Genomic DNA, 20,245 nt, shown 5'->3' on the forward strand with positions numbered 1-20,245 from the left:
GAAAAAGGATAATAAGAAGTGGACTCTAGGAGTAAAGGGATGAGGAAAACTGATGTTAATTCATCTAACCTGAAAAATATATGTGTGTGTGTGTTTTCTGCAAACATCTTTCCTTCCTCCAACCAGAGTAGATACACTTTAAGATGCTTATTTAATAAGAGAAATTATAGAAAGAGAAGAAAGTTGTGGTTAGACTCTTAGAGAGCATACATATCTTGGAGCCAATCAGAGAAACTAGAAAATTAGTGACAGGGCATGAAGACAAAACTCAGGAAAGTACAGCACAATCAGTGGAGAGCATTTGGACTAGGAGTGAGTGGTCAATAGTATCACACTGAAGAAGAGTGAAGGAAAAGGCTCTTTTTATAAGATGAACACAATGTACAACCCCATCCACACCCTATCTACAAATGCGTATATACACTTATTCATGGATCTACGTGGCAGGAGCTAAGTTTTATACATTAAGTTACTCACATGGCATACATACGGCCTGAAAACTTCCAACATAATTTGGTCCTAGTTCATAAATGGTAGTAACATTTGAAGGAGGTAAAACTTCTTCCAGAAAATGCGTGGGTCCCAGGCGCCAAACCAATGAAGCAATTTGGCGTTGGGCAGGTGGAGTGCCAACGTACGCATAGACTGTGCTGACCACAGGGGGGTTAGCAGAACCTGAACCCCCAGGAGTACTGTGAACATAATGCAGCTGTAAAACAAATGAAAGCAAATGTATGAGATAGAACCAAAAATCCCCCACTTTCACCAGGAAAATAAACCACTTTTTGTGTATAGTTTCAGTATCCTAAAGTCATGCAACTTTACAAATGTACAAAAGCAGCTGGATTAAAAAATATGAGGGCAGGCCAAGATTCTGGAATGTGATGTGGAAGATGGAAATTTGTTATTGTCCAACTCTCTGATAAACTATCTAATGTAAGAAAGGGAAACAATCAGATAGAGGGATTCTGTTACTATCAGGTTGGTTTGCATATCAAATTAATGATGCTTCTATGAAATTTTTGGGTTGATATAAAAACAGAGCTCTCCACCTATGGAATTCAAATAGTCTTGAAATTAGTTATGTCACCAATGTGAGTCTGTCAAAATTCATGAGAAGTGTTTTATACTGGGTCAAGTGCCATAAAAGTTACGAAATTTTTGGTTTGATATAAAAACAGAGCTTTCCACCTATGGAATTCAAGTAGTCTTGAAATTAGTTATGTCACCAATGTGAGTCTGTCAAAACTATATTCATGAGAAGTGTTTTATACTGGGTCAAGTGCTATAAAAGTTATAAAATTTAACAGCTATTATGTAATTTATACACCCATGATCTAAATGTAAAATACATTCTCAGATTTGAAATTACACTAGTGTTTACTGACAAGGTGCAAAACTATCATTTAATTCATTCATAATAAATATGTGATTAGAGTATAAGAGAGAATGAAGTCAAGTTGTTTCTTGTGGTAGAGGCCGCTTCTATCACTTGATGGTATGAAGGATGTTTTGTGGTACCACTGTCCTGGCTTCAGATTACATCTATCACTCCACAGATTACAGAACAGTTCCTTAAGAGTGTGAGTGTGCAGACCACCACGCGGCCTGAAGGTGGTTTCACGAGACCACTGACTCTTCACAGGTACAGTGATGATAATGATGTAAATGTATCAATAATAAATCTACCTCTCAATTCTAGAAGCTGAGGACATTTTTATTTTAAATAATACTAAAAATAACAAAGGAGCAACCTACTAGAGAATCCACAAGCCCATTCCAAATGCAATCATGTGTACAAAAGAAACAATGACTATTCCCACAGAGTGCATTTTAGTGTTTATCTTACTGAAACACAATGTCACAATAAAGTATCATTAACAGGAAATGCATTCAAGGAAGCTGCCGATTTCACTGTTTTTTAAACTTTAATTCACACAAAAGGACAAACTTTGCTTTTGTTGCTTCTTTCAAGACATAATCTCTATAAAAATGGATACTATCTTTTAGATAGCTAAAGCATTTTAACAGCTTGCTACCTGAGTTCTGTCTGAAGTAACTAGAGGCATTCATCCTGATACAAAAAAGGAACTTCCGATTCTTTACTGGTTATTTCAACTCTCTTGCCGCTCTTCTGAATACCATATACCTATATCTAGAGTAATATTTATACACTCATTCATTCAGCAAACAGTAATGGAACACCTACTCTTATTATCAGGGACTAACTGGGTGATCTGAAAACAAATTTGGATGAACAAAAACAATTCCAGCTCTAAAGGAATATAGAGTCTACTGGAATGCATAACAACAAATGAAGTGACAAAAGAGTGTGCTCATAGATTATTTAGGCATCTTTCAACTGGTTTTTCTGTTGTGAAAAATCACTTAGCAAACTGGCTCAAGCGCTGACATATTCACTAACTTCTTTAGTACTCTGTAACCCCTTCTTTCTCTTCTCTAATCAAGTGATAGGAATTAGCCAGCCACATGACTCTTAAACATATTTTTCAAATGGGTAATAAGGGTCAATTTGAAATTAAGACAGCAATTTAAAATATATCCCTGCCAACACCCCCCCGCCCCCAACACACACAACTCTCTTGTAAAGCAGGTTAAGACTTCCAAGCACAAGTATGCTTACCTTCACAGTGTTAACAAGCTGTCCATCAATATAGAGGGCTGCAGTACTGTTTTTCAGCATGCCTTTGCTCATCACCAAAACCAGATGATGCCATTGTCCCTCAATTATAAGTTCTCCACATCGAAAGCGGGCACAGCATGGCAGAATCTCATAAAAAGAGGATTCTTCACTAAAATCATCAACTAAAATAAAAGCGCAGAAAGAAAAAACTCAACATCCTCATTCTAACAATTATTCATATCTACATCTTGACTTTATGTTAAAATAATAATGATGATTTAAATGAAAATGCCCTATTCATTCAATAACTTTATCTGTAGCAAGAAGTAAAACCTGGAATGTATTTTGCTTTCTTCTGCTCAATATATAATCAAATAAAATTATAATAGTTGATAAAATACAAAATAAATAGACAATAAAGTTACAAGAGACAACAAAAAGAGACTAGTTGATTATTATCTGTCATGATCTGTTATGAAAGCTCTTTTGAAATTCTCATTTGCCATGCATTTGATTACAGCATTGTAATCAAACCGGTTAGAAAATTGGTTAGAAAATTAAAAATTTTACTCTTGCTATATGCTCTCTTCAAGGACACAAAGAGCCAACTATATGTTCTCAGTTTGTGGTTGTACTGCCCCTGACCCTTGCCTGATGATAGCTGGTAGTAAGGGGGTAATTTATGGAATGGAAAGGTTTGTTATATTAGTTTCAGGTGTACAAAAGAGTGAGATTCAACAATTCTGTACATTACTCAGTGCTCATCATGATAAGTGTACTCTTAATCCCCTTTACCTATTTCAGCCATGCCCCCACCCACCTCCCCTCTGGTAACCATCAGTTTGTTCTCTATAGTTAAGAACCTGTTTCTTGGTTTGTCTCTCTTTCTCTCTCTTTTTCCCCCTTTGCTTCTTTTGTTTTGTTTCTTAAGTTCCACATATGAAGGAAATCATATGGTATTTGTCTTTCTCTGGCTGACTCATTTCACTTAGCATAATGCCCTCTAGTTCCAACCATGTTGTTGCAAATGGCAAGATATCATTCTTTTCTACTGGTAATAGTCCATTGTATATACACATATACCACCTCTTTTTTACCCATTCATCTATTGATGGACACCTGGGTTGCTTCCATATCTTGGCTATTGTAAATAATGCTGCAATAAACATAGGGGTGCATATATCATTTGAAATAATGTTTTTGTGTTCTTTTCATAAATAACTCAGTAGTGGAATTACCGGATCATACAGTAATTTTATTTTTAAGTTTTTTGAGGAAACTTTATACTGTTTTCCACAGTGGCTACATGGAAAGGTGTTTTGGTTCAAGTTTCCTGTTTCACCAGACAACTCTGATTATTTCCTAACATTCTGCAATCACTTCCTGACTCTCATCTGGCTTCTCTCTGCTACCCAGTATGTTGCCTGATCATGCTAGGAAATAATGGGTCAGTATTAATTCAGAGGAGCCTGGGTGGCTCAGTCGTTAAGCATCTGCCTTTGACTCAGGTCATGATCCCAGGGTCCTGGGATGGAGCCCCACATGGGGCTCCCTGATTGGCGGGAAGCCTGCTTCTCCCTCTCCCACTCCCCCTGCTTATGTTCCTGCTCTCCCTACTCTCTGTCAAATAAATAAAATCTTTTAAAAAAATATTAATTCAATCTTAATGTTAAGCTAATTAAAAATTAATTTAACTTTTCTAAACATTCAAGAAGGGGTGAGATAACAGTGTATATATCCAGATGTTAAAAATTCCTCCACCCATCCACCCCCAAAAAATTTTTTACAAGAGCTAATCTGTAACCATGTAACTTAAAGCAGACCCACCATTTTTCAGGATAAGCACATACAAGTAAATACACTAAAAGTTAAAAGTTTAAATTATATGAAGAAAGAATTACAAATAAAATACTAACATATGTTTTTCGAATCTTAAAGTATCAACATATACTGAAATGCCAAGATTTTAAAATGATAATACAAAATATACATCCATTGATGAGTTAAGAAATACAGAATCTTATCAACTGGTGACCTAATATAGGAACAGAACTGAAGAAACTAGGTGAAAAGCAGGGTCAAACAGCTTTGAAAGGTCTAGTGTATGGACCAAAGGATGTGAAAGAAAAGATCAAAAGTATGGGCAAAACTAGGAACTCTTCCCTCTCCTGTTCATAGACTGAATCTTCTCCAGAACTGTAGAAGATTTTACCTACAAAAATTTTCTGGGAGTTTCACATTCTGATTCAGGTTGAGACTAAGCCATATCCAGCATTCAGTGGTATGTCAGGATATCTTGGTGAGCCAACTGGTTTCGGACAACTCTTAATTAGCTACGTGTCTTAAAGGGCTGCAGCTATTCAGAGGATGGATCCTTGTAGTAGTAACATCATCTATAACTAATGTATCTGTTACTGTAATTCATAGTGATATATGGATTACAGTAGTCTTGTAAATTACATTTCATGAAAATGATAGTTATTAGAAAACATTTTCCTAGTTTAATGAAATATCCCTAGATCCATTCTTAAACTTTTCCATTAAATTCTATCCTTTTTCCTCTCCATTATTATTCACTTTTCTCATTATTTCCCTTTCAAGACATCCATATTTATTTTCCTTTTCTTCTCATTCATTCATTCATTCATTCATACTTTTACATTATATTTTAAGTGTTTTAAGTAGCAGAGCTGCCCAGATTACCAAGGTAATAAATCAGATCGTGTGTAGGAGCACATAGTTCTACTTCTCTCTTTGTCTAGACAAAGACAAAAACAAAGAGTTAAAATCTTGGAAGTCCAGATCGGTGATAAAAAAAACTGAATAATATCTATGACAGCGGGCATAAGAAGAAGGGAAGATTCAAGAAATATGAAGGAAGCATAATTCAGTAAGATTTAGTGGAAGGGGTGGTATTATCAAGGTAGACTTGAGGTTTTTAGCTAGGCTGACTGGTGGTGGGGGTGTCATTTACCAAGACAGTTAAAGAGAAAGAGATGCAGGTTTTATAAAGAAGAAACATTACAGTTTGAGTTGTTTACAGAAAGACTATTCATATGAAGATGTCTAATTTGCATTTAAAATATGAGGAGAAAGCATGGGACACAAAAAAACAAAAAAATTTTTATTTTTTTTATTTTTTATTTTTTTTATTTTTTTTAAAGATTTTATTTATTTATTTGACAGAGAGAGACACAGCGAGAGAGGGAACACAAGCAGGAGGAGTGGGAGAGGGAGAGGGAGAAGCAGGCTTCCCGCGGAGCAGGGAGCCCGATGCGGGGCTCGATCCCAGGACGCCGGGATCATGACCTGAGCCGAAGGCAGACGCTTAACGACTGAGCCACCCAGGCGCCCCAAAAACAAAAAAAATTTAATTTTGGAATCCCTGGGATTAAAAAGACCTAAAGCTAACAAAGATAGGTTGTTTTTTTTTTCCTCACAAAGAGAAATTTGAATACAACGACTAAAGATGAAACCCTGGGTGGAAAAGAAAGCTGTTGAAGCAAGTTGCAAGAGAGGTCAGAGATGTAGGGCAAGAATGAGTGGGTCTCCCAAACAGCAAGACTGAAGACCAGTTTGATTAGGAGGAAAACATCAACAGGATCAAAGGGAGTGTCCTAGGAAGAATTTTAAAGCAGTTATACTGCTTACTCTGTCCTAGTCATAAAGAATACTAAGAAAAGAGGCCTTACAATCTAACTGAGCTAACATTCAAATTAATATTTGAATACTAACCACATGTGAAGCAATACGTGGTATTATTTGGTCAGTTAAAAGATAAATTTAGAAGACAATAAAGAAGAGGTGTATTTATGTTACAAATGCTTATATTCAGAGCAAAGAACATTCAGTAAACTGAGATTTATATTTTCTGTTATTCACATCATTTAGGAAGATCCTCACGAATGTCTTGTGTTTGAACCTCTACTGGATAGCAATGTAACATTATGGCATGTTGGAGAGAATTAGGAAATTAAGATTATTAAGTGGTATGTATTAAGCCTCGAAGGTAAGTGATGGATAAAGTAATTAATATGTTATTGTGTCTAGCACAGAGTGGCACATACGGTAGGCAGGTGCTCGATGAATATTCATTAGTTAAGCAGAATTCGTGGCCAATGAAAATCCTTACTAAAATATATCAAACAAGCAATCTGCTTTCCTAGCAAAAGCTGTGATTTCTTGGCAAGTAGAAATGAATCCTTATTTTAGGAATTCTCTCCATTGTTTTCTATCTAAGTCTCTTTTGAAAGTGCCTTAAAATTCACTGGTAAACAATATTCAACATTTCATAACCTGTTCTATTCTATAATAATTTAAATTGGAAAAGAATTACCAGCTGGACTTTAAGGATGACTATTATAGTGAAACTTAATACTTTTAATTATCACAAGAAGCAAAAAGAAACAGACAGATACTGACCATAGTTTTGGAGTAGTTCCTCTTTGGTGGAAACAATCAGAGATCGGTCTTTTGCTGACAGAACGATGGCAAGGCACACGTAATGCTGCTCAGAAGAATTTGCTCGGCGCACAACAGTAAGAAGTCTGACAGGGTGGTTATTTGGAGGAGAACTAAAATGTTCAATACAGAACCAGCTAGAGTAGCTTAAGCCAGATGGAGGAGGGAAGAATCTTTCACCTAAAATAAAAATTGAAAAGTAACAATGAAAGAGTTGTGTGGACTGATATTTACATTTAAAAAAGAAGGCAATAAACTCTAAATAAAATAATAATCTACTAAAAAAGAAAGAATCTCATGAGCAAAGAAAGTTACTATTTACCAGAACCAATGCCGCTGACCACGGCCCCATCAGTAAGACCTGTTGTGACGGCATTGTTTGTAGGAGCATTATGAGGGGCCAGACTGGGCAGAAACAGGCAGCTATCAGAGAAAAGACAATGTACACATTAGAGATCAACTGTTTTCTTCTGCCACTACGCACTTACCATCGTGGAATAAACTGCCATCATTTATGGGTAACTAGAGCAAAGAGATCATGGAATAAACCTGGGTGCCTAACAAAGTCCTTCCCTTCTTGTAATTATGTAAGAGTGCAGAGAGATATACTTTAAAAATCTCCAGTGGCATAATTTTTATTTTAAATCTTTTAAAAAATCAAAGTATAGGCCACATATGGTAAAATGCACCAATGTATAACCCTGTTCAAGACACTGGAACATCTCATCACTGCAGAAAAATTCCCTTGGGCCCCTTTCCAGTGAGCTGTTTTCCTCTGTGCTGATGAGTTCTGACTATTCCATAATATGTTTTAATCCACCATTCAGTAATAACACATGACAATGTTCTTAAAATACAATTTACAGATTTAGATTGATGTATGAGAATCCCACAGACAACCAGTATAGACATAGATCTATAGTATTAGCATTTCTGTCCATTTTGAGGCTAGTGGATTTTATAAATTCTTCTAGATTCTCTATAGATTTATTGTTGCTTCTGCTTCTATAGCATTTTCTGCCACTTGAAATTATTTACTCATCTGATGTGACAGTCACCCAGTATTTATAATGTATATGGTACTAAGGTAGGTAATTTCGGGGGGAAGGATGATGATGAGTAAACCCAACAGTTTTTAAATCTAATTTTAATTTGCATGTTATTTATAAATTTATTGTACTAAATCAGAGGTGGCAAACATTTTCTGAGAGGGCCAAACCATAAATATTTCACGCTTTGCAGACCAGAGTCTCTGTCATGACTACTCAACTTTGCCATTCTAGCACGAAAGCAGCCACAAACAACACATACATAATTGAGTGTGGCTGTGTTAAAATAAAACTTTATTTGCCAAAAAATAAAATAAAATTACAAAAAAAATTTGGACCATGGGTCTTAGATTCCAGACTCCTATAACATAGCAACTTATTTAATATAATAATTTCAAATTAAATCTAAAAGCCTTAAAATAACATGCTCAAAGAACTCAATCATTTCAGAATATATAGTATATCTTAACAAAGTATATTTAAAACCAAAGATCTATTTGTCAAAGGCAAGTAGGAGGCATAAAATCATATAATAAGGCTTGGCTACCTTACAAATTCCTTACCCAAACCCTTCAAGGGATGTGTCAAATTCAACAAAAGCTGGAGTAACTGATGACCCATGAAGTCTGATGTCATGTGGGGTTGTCATGGAGACCAGACACTTCACCCTAGTTAGAGGTACAGTACTTCCTTCTGCAGATTTTACCAGGCTCTTGCTTATCCGATAATGGTTATCTTCATGTAAGCTGAAAACATTATCAGAACCCAGACCTTCCATAGATGTGATCATACTACCTGTAAGTCAAAGAAAAGCTCTTGGGAAAAATATCATGTAGATTTCTAAAATAATGACTTTATGCAAAGCAGACTTATTTTTAAATACCACTCTTGAGTTTCAATATATAATAATTTTATGATTAAACCCTAAAGCTATTATCCAGTTTTAATGTACTTTATGTTCATTTTTAAACTTAAATAGCATGTGTTTTCTTTTTTACTTATAACTAAAGTCATAAACACTTTGCAGAAATGTTGGCTACTACAGGGTACAAATAATAAGAATCACAAGTAACCACTATCCAAGCCACAGTTACAATGTAATTTAATCATAAATTATAGATAATGATGTTTCTAAAAAGCCAGATTATACTTTTCACAAAATTATTTATTATCTCTGAAAAGAAAGCAAAATATTCTAGAAGAATTAGAAAGAAACAGGTCACCTTTACCATAAAAATAATCAGATAAATAGCAAATACTTGCTTCTCTTCCATTTTCTCCTTACTTTTAACTTTTCCCTTACAATTATTATAATTAAATATGTAATCACCAAAGTACTTGAATTAAAAAATTCCTATATGCATGTAAATGGTAATAATTTCAAGAATAAAAAGACAAATTTTAAACTGGTCTATTTTTCAGGAATACATTACAAATGTAAAGAATGGAGAAAATATCCCCTCTCGAGATAAACTACATAAATATATAATTGTTTTCTCTCTTAAATGTCCTATGCATTCAGGCAACCATAAAAATATTTCGATCTTCTCTTAGAGAAAGGAACTATTTTTGTTTCTCTTCTTTGCAAAGGAAATCACAATCCAATTCTAAGGAACTGTGTTAAGTACAAAATCAACAATAACAAAAGAATATAGACATCTAGGGGAGGTATACTGACAGATATGAAGAACTGCAATACTTTGTTTTCCAGTAAAACTGTACTGGAACTCAAAAGATCTTAGTTTCCAAAACATAGTATTCACTAATCACTGATGATAATTCGCAGGAGAAAAAACTAAGACGGAAAGAACAGGTGGAGGTTGCTTAACCTTTTGGATTCTCACCTGAAAGAACAAGGAGATGCACGACACGATCACTACATCCTTTCAGGGCAGCCGTTCTACTTTTCTAAGTTTTATTCTTTCCTGCTTTGCTAGTAAGGGTGACTTCAATCCATCAAAACAAATGCCTATCACTGTGGCTCACAATTACACAAAACGAAGTGTAAAGAAAAAAACCCCAACAAACCCAGAGAATTCGCACTAGCAGGAGGCCCAGTGCCACGCAGCTCTCTCCTGAGGGCGTGCTTGTCCACGGCTCGGATGGAGCCCGTCGCCTCTCAGGGGTCCCTGCCAGACTGGTAGGCAGTGCCCGTGCTCTCTGCCAGTCGTCAGGCATCATCCCAGCAGCCTGACGCGCAAACTGCTCTTCGGGGCTCCTCTCAGCAACGCTACCACACACCTGTGTCTACGAGAGGGCCCTCTGCTGCTACTGGCAGGTCCTTCTCGGTCCTCTCTGTACTAGTGCTTGCCAGCGTCCTGGGGGGTGTCCAGGTCCACACGAGCCACCCATCCAACACCTCACTTCGAGCTCTAGGATCATCTTTCACTCTACCTCACTCCAGAGCCACGATCTGGGCATGGTCCTTCCTTCCGCGTGTTTCCCTGCTCCAGTTTGGATTGCCATTCTTCTCCCCACCCCCATTCCTCCCTTTCTCTCACCACATTTGCTTTCTGGCCTAGCCACTATTCTCCAGTCCAGGGACCTATCCCTTTTCTCCCGGCCTATCACTAGCTGCTTGGTTTCACTTCTTTTCCTTTCCAGCCTGTCCTTCTCGGTGTAGCTCTTCATCTACTTTTATCAGTATTTTTAATCTCCTGTCCTCCACGTCCTCTTGCAGCAGCTGTCCTGCAAGCCCACGGCCTGTTAACCACTCTAGTTCAGGCAGCAAAGGCGACTTGAGGAAGGCAAAGAAATAACGAATCCTCTAAGAGAGATCGCCCCTTCCAAGCCAAGTGTTACTCCGCACGTAATTCTCATCTCCTGTGGATCCTGCTTACATCAGTGATTTCTTTCCCACCCCCATTGGCCCTCTTCTTCAGTCAGCCAACCAGATTTTATGTTTCCTCATTTAAATAATGACAATCCCTTTCCTTTCTTTCACAGTAAAACTTCTTGAAATAATATTCATCCCCTACGTGATTTTCATATACACAATAACCAAAAAAGGGAATTTGAAAGGTCAACTTACTTCTCATCTCTGGCTCATAACTCAGTGAACTTGGTTTGTGGACCCTATATTGTTTCAGCAGTTTTTTGTCCCAGGCACCACAATTTAATGGACTTGCCAAACGCAAAAACTCCCTGAAGAAGAGACAAAGCAGTTATTCCTTGATTGGGAACATTACAGAACTCATAAACCAAACACACAAAATATGGGGTCTCATGAATTATATAACAGACGACTTAAAAATACAAAAGCCATCGAAACGGTTATTATAAAATAATAATACAATGTTAATTTTACATTTGAATTACCTAGCACTGAAAAGAGAACAGAATATTGTGAAGGACTAAAAAATGAAACTGGGGAGCATTTTCTTTTAAAACGTGATGTACAAAAATTGAATTGTCTAGGAGTTACACAAATAGGAGTCCTTCATATCCAGTCATTTATGGCATCATGTAAAAGGGGGAAAAAAAAAAAAAAAAGAATACTTCTCTGAATTTTCAACTCCCTATAGCAGAAAAAAAAATTTTAAGTTAGGTACCCTTTGCCAGTTTTTCATGTAGCGTACAATATATGATTAGTTTATAACCTTACAGCCTATGGCTCATCAACAACTCTGGTATCTGTACTCTATCATGAGACGTTTTGTTCTGAAAATTCATTCACTGTGAAAACTGAGCACGTGCAAATAGTTGGTCTACATTGCTTACTGTTTACCTCAGTAGGCAGTATAAGCTATTTAATAAAATAATTGTATTAAGTATGAGATAATCTGTCTCATTCACTCTATTTTGAAAGCAGATTACCAAAATTAATCAGGGGAAAATCTCCATGCTATTTACAACATTTTAGGTTTCTGAATATATCCATAAGATGATGGACAAAGTGGGTAGGGATGGTCTCTTTCATCTTGGTATTGTCAAGGACTAGTACACACTGCCTGATACAATACTGTTTAATGTTTATTGCATGGTTTATTCTTAATCTACCATTATTTGGAGCCAGTTAAAAAATATAAGTCACAAATAAAGGCCAACCATTTTTAAGAAAGTTCCCAAAAGCTATATAAGAGAGGAGTACTTCAGCAGAAAAGAAAATCATCTCATAAAAAGAGCTGCTTATATCTGAAAGTGATGAGATACAGGAGTATATTTTTGTAAGGAGGGACAAGATGACTTATACATTAAATCTGTTTGGCAAGGTAATCTCAAGGAAAGGATTTTTATTTATTTATTTATTTATAAATAAGTAGAGGGGGGGAATGGAGGGGCAAAGGGAGAAAGAGAATCTTTTTTATTATTATTATGTTATGTTAATCACCATACATTACATCATTAGTTTTTGATGTACTGTTCCATGATTTGTTGTTTGCATATAACACCCAGTGCTCCATGCAGAACGTGCCCTCCTTAATACCCATCACTAGGCTAACCCATCCCCCCACCCCCCTAGAACCCTCAGTTTGTTTCTCAGAGTCCATAGTCTCTCATGGTTTGTCTCCCCCTCCAATTTCCCCCCCTTCATTCTTCCCCTCCTGCTATCTTCTTCTTCTTTTTTTTTTTTTTTAACATATAATGTATTATTTGTTTCAGAGGTACAGGTCTGTGATTCAACAGTCTTACACAATTCACAGTGCTCACCATAGCACATACCCGCCCCAATGTCTATCACCCAACCACCCCATCCATCCCACCCCCGACCACTCCAGCAACCCTCAGTTTGTTTCCTGAGATTAAGAATTCCTCATATCAGTGAGGTCATATGATATATGTCTTTCTCTGATTGACTTATTTCGCTCAGCATACTACCCTCCAGTTCCATCTACGTCGTTGCAAATGGCAAGGTTTCATTCCTTTTGATGGCTGCATAATATTCCATTGTATATATATACACCACATCTTCTTTATCCATTCATCTGTCGATGGACATCTTGACTCTTTCCACAGGAGAAAGAGAATCTTAAGCAAGCTCCACACCCAGCGTGGAGCCTGACGCAGGGCACAATCTTACAACTCTGGGACCAGGACCTGAGCCCAAATCAAGAGTTGGATGCCACCCAGATGCCCCTCAAGGAAAGTATTTTTTTTAAAGGGTTTTATCCCTAGGAGCACCTGGGTGGCTCACTTGGGTTAAGCGGCCGACTCATAGTTTCAGCTCAGGTCATGATCTCAGGGTTCTGGGATCCTGCCTCGCGTCAGGCTCTGCGCTCAGCAGGGAATCTGCTGGAGATTCTCTCTCTTCCTCTCCCTCTGCCCCTCCCCCTGAGCGTGCACTCTCTCTCTCTAATAAACAAATAAATCTTTAAAAAAATAAATAAAGGGTTTTATCCCTAAAACACAGAGGACCGTTTCTCTTGCATTACCAAGATTTAAATATATATATTTCTTGAATGGTTAAACTGTAGAAGGTATATTCATACCATAGAATACTACTCAGCATTCAAAAGAAACTACTGAAACGTAGTAACAATTTGGATGCATGTCCAAGGCATTACAGAAAGTGAAAAAAAGTCAATCTTCAAAGGTCATATACTATATGATTTCTTTTATATAACATTCTCAAAGTCACAAAATTATGGCGATGGAGCAGAGATTCATGGTTTCCAGGGTTTAGGAATGGTGGCGGCTAGGGGAGTGGATGTGACAATAAAGGAGTAGCAGCACTAGGCGATCTCTGTGACATCCTGATTGTGAAATCTACACATGCGGTAAATAACAGGAACTATAGCATACAAGGATACATTGTAACAACATCAGCAGTTTTCAGGTTGTATTACTGTTACATAAAATGTAACCACTGGAAGAAACTGGGTGAAGGGGACACAGAACCTCTCTGACCTATCTTTACAACTTTCTCTAAATCTGTAAGTATTTTAAAATAAAAACATTTAAAAAGTATTTCTTAAGAGACTCTAGGAACTGCCCTTACTCACTGGGGCTTACTCAGCTGTGAAGAAGAGAACACACTGACCTCAGCACCATGGGCTCCAGGGCCTGGGAGGCCAGCCGCTCAAACATGCGCTGCAGGGGCGGGTGCAGTGCATGCTCCTCGTCAGCCAGCGCCGCGCTACACCGCTGCAGCAGCCGTGCGTGGAGACCCGCTTCACACATGACCTGCTGGTTTCTCTCCGTGTGCACCAGGGATTGTAAAATAGTTGCCACAGCGAGTTGAAGGTCCAGAGCATGCTAAAGTTAAAGAAATCCATGCCACCAGGGCATTCTTAGTAAGAAAGGGGAGCGTTCTCTCCATGTGAAGCACACCTTTTAATAGGAGCTCTCTACGCATTTCAGATGACCTGCAGATGAGTTCAGAAGCTGACTGGGAGTGACACAGCCACTCCAGAACTGAGCTAGGCAAACGTTTCCTATCCTCATCTGGCTGGAAGCATACCCAGTGGACTCCACTCTCTTCTAAGTCTTCTGTATTAAATGGCTATATAATGAATAGTATTTTAATTTTTGTAGAAACAGTGAATGCAAGGTCTTTTACATGATCGGTAAAGCACCGGTTTAAAGGAAAGCCTATCATTTACATTTGTGACCCTTTAGGCCTTAGAGGCCATATACACCATTTTAACAAATTAATCACCAAAGCTCCAATTCACCCAAACTCTTGAGTGCTACAAGTCAGAACAGATAAATAGTCTCAAAGTGGTATCTTCAGTCACTTTTCTTCCTGTACTATTTATTAATAATTTCCACTGCTGAGCAGGATTTATAAGGAGAAAGAGAATTATTTTAGCACCTGTCTTGGATGCATTTGTGACAGATGAACTGTATTCTAAAACACACATATCTATCGCATTAAGAAAGTTAAGACCCAAATAAAAACCTATTTTTTCATTTCCTACTTTAGTAGGTGATATAGAATGGTTCCCTATCAGTCTGTCTTTCTGGGCCCCACTTCCTTGATTATACAGTCATATTCATGTCTCTTCACTTATTAAAGATGGAGAGGAGCTAACATGTCCAAGCTTACTTCTGGCTGTGTCACTGACCCAACAGAGGCCAGCAGGTCCAGCATAGCAAGCATGGCTCCAGGATGGATGATGACGGCATCAGAACTCTGGAGAGATGTCGTTGTCACATGTAGTTTCAGGTCAGTGACATTTTTAGGAGGGTAAACAGGGGGCGTTGAAACAGAATGATATGCATGCCTGTAAAAAAGAAAGAAGGATAATTTAGCATAAAATTCCAATCAAATCCTCCTGTTCAATTTCTTCATCTTTTGTTACCTTTATCCACTGACAAGCAAAAATCTTTGCAATTCAAGGTTGGGTTACAAAACACTTTAAGGCTGGGATATAAAAGATTCTTAGTGAGTCATGTATAAACGATTTAACTATTAATTCTTCTACGGTCTGATACGTCTTTACCATGTGTTATCTCGATTGTTTCATTTAAGAAGGGCGCATGACGACTAAAGTTAACACTGCTCTCTGGTATATTTGAAAACTGCTAAGAGAGTAGATCTTAAAAGTTCTCATTACAAGGAAAGTATTTTTTGTCTTATATCTGTATGAAATCATGGATTTTTAAAATTTTTTAAGATTTTATTTGTCAGAGAGAGAGAGTGAGCGAGCACACAAGCAGGGGGAGTGGCAGGCAGAGGGAGCAGCAGGCTCCCCACTGAGCAGAGAGCCTGACGCAGGACTTGATCCCAGGACCCTAGGATCATGACCTGAGCCGAAGGCAAATGCTTATTTAACTAACTGAGCCACCCAGGCGCCCCATGAATTTTTTTTTTTTTTTGAGAGAGCACATGTGAAAGCAAGCAAGGGGGAGGGGCAAAGGGAAAGAGAGACAGAATCTCAAGCAGACTCTGTGCTGAGCAGGTGTGCAGACTTGATGCCATATCCTGACATCATGATCTGAGCCGAAATCAAGAATCAGACAATTAACTGACTAAGCCGCCCAGGCGCCCTAAGATGATGGATGCTAACTGAACTTATTGTGGTAATCATTTTACAACATTTGTAAGACAAATCGTATCTGGGGGGGCCTGGGTGGCTCAGTCGTTGGGTGTCTGCCTTCGGCTCAGGTCATGATCCCGGGGTCCTGGGATCGAGCCCCGCGTCGGGCTCCCTGCTCTGCGGGAAGCCTGCTTCTCCCTCTCCACCTCCCCCTGCTTGTGTTCCCTCTCTCGCTGTCTCTCTCTGTCAAATAAATAAATAAAAATCTTAAAAAAAAGACAAATCATTATCTATAATTTAACGTATACAATGCTGTATGCCAATTATATCTCAATAAAACGGGAAGAAAAAAAAAATGACACCTGTACCAGATGATGCAACAAACAGGTAAACTCACAGTGATTCAAAACTTTAGGTAAGGTAAAAGTTCTGATATAATGTGATGAGGGTATAAATTAAATCCAATCCCTCGATTTTTTTTCTTTCCTTCTTTCTTTTTTTTTTTTTTTTTAGAGGGTAGAGGATGGAGGGGCAGAGGGAGAGAGAGAGAATTTCAAGCAGGCTCCATGCCCAGCGTGGGCCAGACACGGGGCTCGATCCCACAACCCTGGGATCATGACCTGAGCCAAAATCAAGAGTCAGACGCTTAACCGACTGAGCCACCCAGGCACCCCTTGATAAGATTTTCTTTTGAAATAACCTATGGTTTGTAACCTTTCCTTAAACCATGGGTAACATAATCAAGGACTAACAAGATCTAAGTGGCCTACTCTCAAACTGGGTCAATCAGTCAGGGTTGGCTAAGAATCTTGGCTCCCTGACAAGAAATAATGTTAAGCATCAAGGAAGTTTTCCTTTAGCTTATTTGGAACTACAGTCACATTCTTTTGCATTACCCACTTACCGCTGAAAATATTCACCACAATTTTTTAAAAACATAGAAGGCATATTTTATATAATAAGCTTCTATGAGGTAGAAAACCTCGCTATATCCTGAACATAGCACATTTCTTCTCGTCAATGATCTCCACTTTCTATTTCATACTATTCTTCTACAATTCATGAGTTTTGCACATTTTGTATCCTGGCACTAGAAAACAGATGCTTGTGGCTTCAGCCTATGGGAGCTCTTTGTTCCAATGACTTGGGTTCAGCATAATTTGTCTAATGCTGAGCTCTGTCACTGAGAGCAGTGCAGTTTCAGCTCTCTGGCACAAGAGCAGCTTGGGAAACAGATGCTTTAAGTCAGTGATTTTGTAGCAAAGATTTGGCACCGCCTTTTTTTTTTTTTTTTTTTTTTTTAAGTACCATTCTCTTTTTAACAGAGATTCTAGGAAAGTATTCAGCTTCACTTATAAAAAAAGCATGTGGGCTCTTCCAGTTTATTTAAAGTCACCATGTCCTCCACCTACTCATTTTTTCAACTCTGGGTTTTTTGTTTTGTTTTGATTTGGGTTTTTTTTGCTGTTTTTGTTCAGAAATATTTAATTTCTAAACTTACAGGGCTATATTGTTAAATGCTTATTACCAGTAGGTATCCTCTTCCTATGTTGCTTCTTTTATTCTATGAAATATTTTGACCCATCTAGAAAAAAAGATCATAGTGTAATAGGAATTCTCAACCATTAAGAAATTTCATAAAAACTGTTTTTCATTACACATAAAAAATAACTCAATGTGGAGAAAAATCCAATTCTACTCGTATATTTTAGTCACAGGCCTTCCGAAATTATTTCTGAGTTTCCAGATTTAATACAGACTGAACTTAAATTATGGATATACCCAGGAAGGAGCCTTTATGTCTTCGGAAACCAAGCTCTTTACTAATTAATATACAGCTATTATAGTAGTAAACCTTTTAATCTTCCATAAGATAACAATATTCTGATATAAAAATTACATTCATCTCAAACTGGAAAAATTTTGCAAACATTGCATAAATCTAAAACATGGTATTTATTAACTAAAATTAGGTCTATTTTAACAAGTATTATATAATATTATTAATACTTACTAAGTCACTTAGGTATCACTGCAGGTATTATCATTTTTTAAATTTAGAGATTACAGTAAGCTTATTAAATGAATAATCCCAAGCAAGACCTAATCATTTACAAACACTGGATAAGACAACATTTCAAAATTTAACTTTTATGTTGCAGTTACTTTTAAAACTTAGAGAAATTGCTACTTAATATTTCGATCTAAATTTTCATATATATTTAAGACTTACCTACCTCTTTGGGGAATATATTCTTGGATATTTAAATTCTGACTATGCTTTGCCTTAATTTCCATCAAGTGTATATAGGCCCTGAGTAACAGGTACCATGTTTGAACAATACCTGGTACTTGCCACCTTCTTCTCCCCTGCAGATATACTCTGGAGAGCCTTGGTTTTTATTTTGTATTTTGTTTTCACTTCCTCTAGCTCTGATCAAATATTGTTCAGCTATAATTCTGTTCCATTATTCTTTCGGAATAATGAATAATAATGAAAAGTGTTACGAGTTTTAGTTTTCCAAAAATAAGGCCTCCTAGGTTTTTGATCCCAATTCTTGAAATAGAGAAGAATTCCCAGGACTTTATGTGCCAGACAACTATCACAAACTCAAAACTTCCTTGTGTCTGAATACTCCACAAGCCATAAAAACTAACACAATGTTGGTTTCTCCTTTCGCCAATAGAAACATGTTTTGCCACAAGAAAAAGATGAAGTAATTTGTTGAGATGCTCTAGAGATATTCTAATTTCAAAAGTTACGGTATTTGCATTTGAAAACAAAAAGTTTTCTTATCATAGAAAAAATCATAATCATAGCTTATGATTCTTATCACTGAGCAAAATGTACGTAACCTGACCAGAATGGCAACCAGAAAATGTCAACGTTGACCTTATTATTATGAACAATTGGGAACCTCCTTGGGGTAAAACCAACCTGAAAGCCTAATTGGAATTCCCATAGAAAATGAGTTAGTGACATTTCCCCTGAAGTCAAAGATATGGCATCCCTTACGTGTGGCTCTGATGCAAATGATGACAAAATGTTTTTGATCTAAGCCCTTAAATAACTCTCTATGAGATGGAATAAAATTTTCCTTTCGTCAGATTATCATTTAAATAAATAGTAAGTTCTGATGGATTTTCTTTCCATGTGTTCTTTTAACCTGTGAATTTCTATTGCAATATTTTATAGTTTTCGGTTAATACTTAAAAATGGTTAAATGTTTTTAAACACAGCAATTTTTATACCTTCACAATTTATGGAATCATAAATGTGACTTTCAATAATTAAAACTATTTAGTAATTAAAACTATTTTTCTAATATCCAGTATGTGGGATAGTGAGCACACGTGAATCTTCAAACACAAAGAACACCTTTTACTGCATTCATTTTAGCAATAGAAAAATACACTACATCAACTCAAAATGATTTTATGGTTTCTTATATTAAAAACTGCTCTAAGAAAAACAAAAACAAAATAGTTTTAAAATACAAATATACTGAACAACACTAAATTCGTTTAAGACTATTCTGAACTATTTCAAGATTTATTGTCAGAAAATGAGCTCTAAGTCCTAGTGTAAAAATAAAAGAAAAAGGAAAATATAAAGTCCACCCATCTAATGAATATACTACTGTAATATATTGAAATACAGGACCTGTAACAAATAGTTTTAATACAATAATTCCACTAATATTCAAATTTCAAAATCTGAACAACAGAAATAAAATTAATCAACAACATAGCTGAACCTCAGGATTCATTTTTAGAAAGCCACAACAGAAGAATATATTAATATAAGACTGAAGGACTTGTACTTGGTTATGAGAAAAACTGGGGAAGGAAGGTTATTGGTCCCAACTCTACAGGGTATTATCACTTTAAGTACAGGTTGCAGATGGAATCTTAAATGGATCTTAATTGTACTCCTGTCAATCAACTGCTGGTTCTTTATATTCATAACCTTTATATACAAGGTAGACTAGATGAGCTTAGAAAGAGATATACACAGAACGAATGAAAACAAGAGCTAGGGTAGCTTTATTTATTCATTTTTTTCAAAGGTTGGCCCTGACAAGTCTCCACAACAGCATCACATTTCAACTGGTTGAACCTGATTGAGAAAACACGCAGTTCCTTGCCAGTGCTGTGATGTGCATTTT

The 20,245-nt window shown here is 36.9% G+C and overlaps 1 protein-coding gene across 4 annotated transcripts in view; it reads right to left on the reverse strand.

Annotated features, from left to right (window-relative positions):
- Positions 1-20,245, reverse strand: part of WDFY3 (WD repeat and FYVE domain containing 3) — a 274,441-nt gene that overhangs the window by 105,269 nt on the left and 148,927 nt on the right. For all 4 annotated transcript variants that reach the window (XM_078068881.1, XM_078068879.1, XM_078068877.1 and 1 more), the window contains 8 exons: positions 15,143-15,320; positions 14,135-14,349; positions 11,186-11,298; positions 8,718-8,949; positions 7,428-7,528; positions 7,067-7,285; positions 2,645-2,826; positions 478-709 (listed from right to left, as the gene is read on the reverse strand). In XM_078068881.1, coding sequence (XP_077925007.1) covers positions 478-709; positions 2,645-2,826; positions 7,067-7,285; positions 7,428-7,528; positions 8,718-8,949; positions 11,186-11,298; positions 14,135-14,349; positions 15,143-15,320 — 1,472 coding nt within the window. The remainder of the gene's footprint in view (positions 1-477; positions 710-2,644; positions 2,827-7,066; positions 7,286-7,427; positions 7,529-8,717; positions 8,950-11,185; positions 11,299-14,134; positions 14,350-15,142; positions 15,321-20,245) is intronic.

This window comes from Halichoerus grypus, chromosome 3, assembly GCF_964656455.1.
Source record: "Halichoerus grypus chromosome 3, mHalGry1.hap1.1, whole genome shotgun sequence".
In the NCBI taxonomy this organism is placed as follows: Eukaryota; Metazoa; Chordata; class Mammalia; order Carnivora; family Phocidae; genus Halichoerus; species Halichoerus grypus.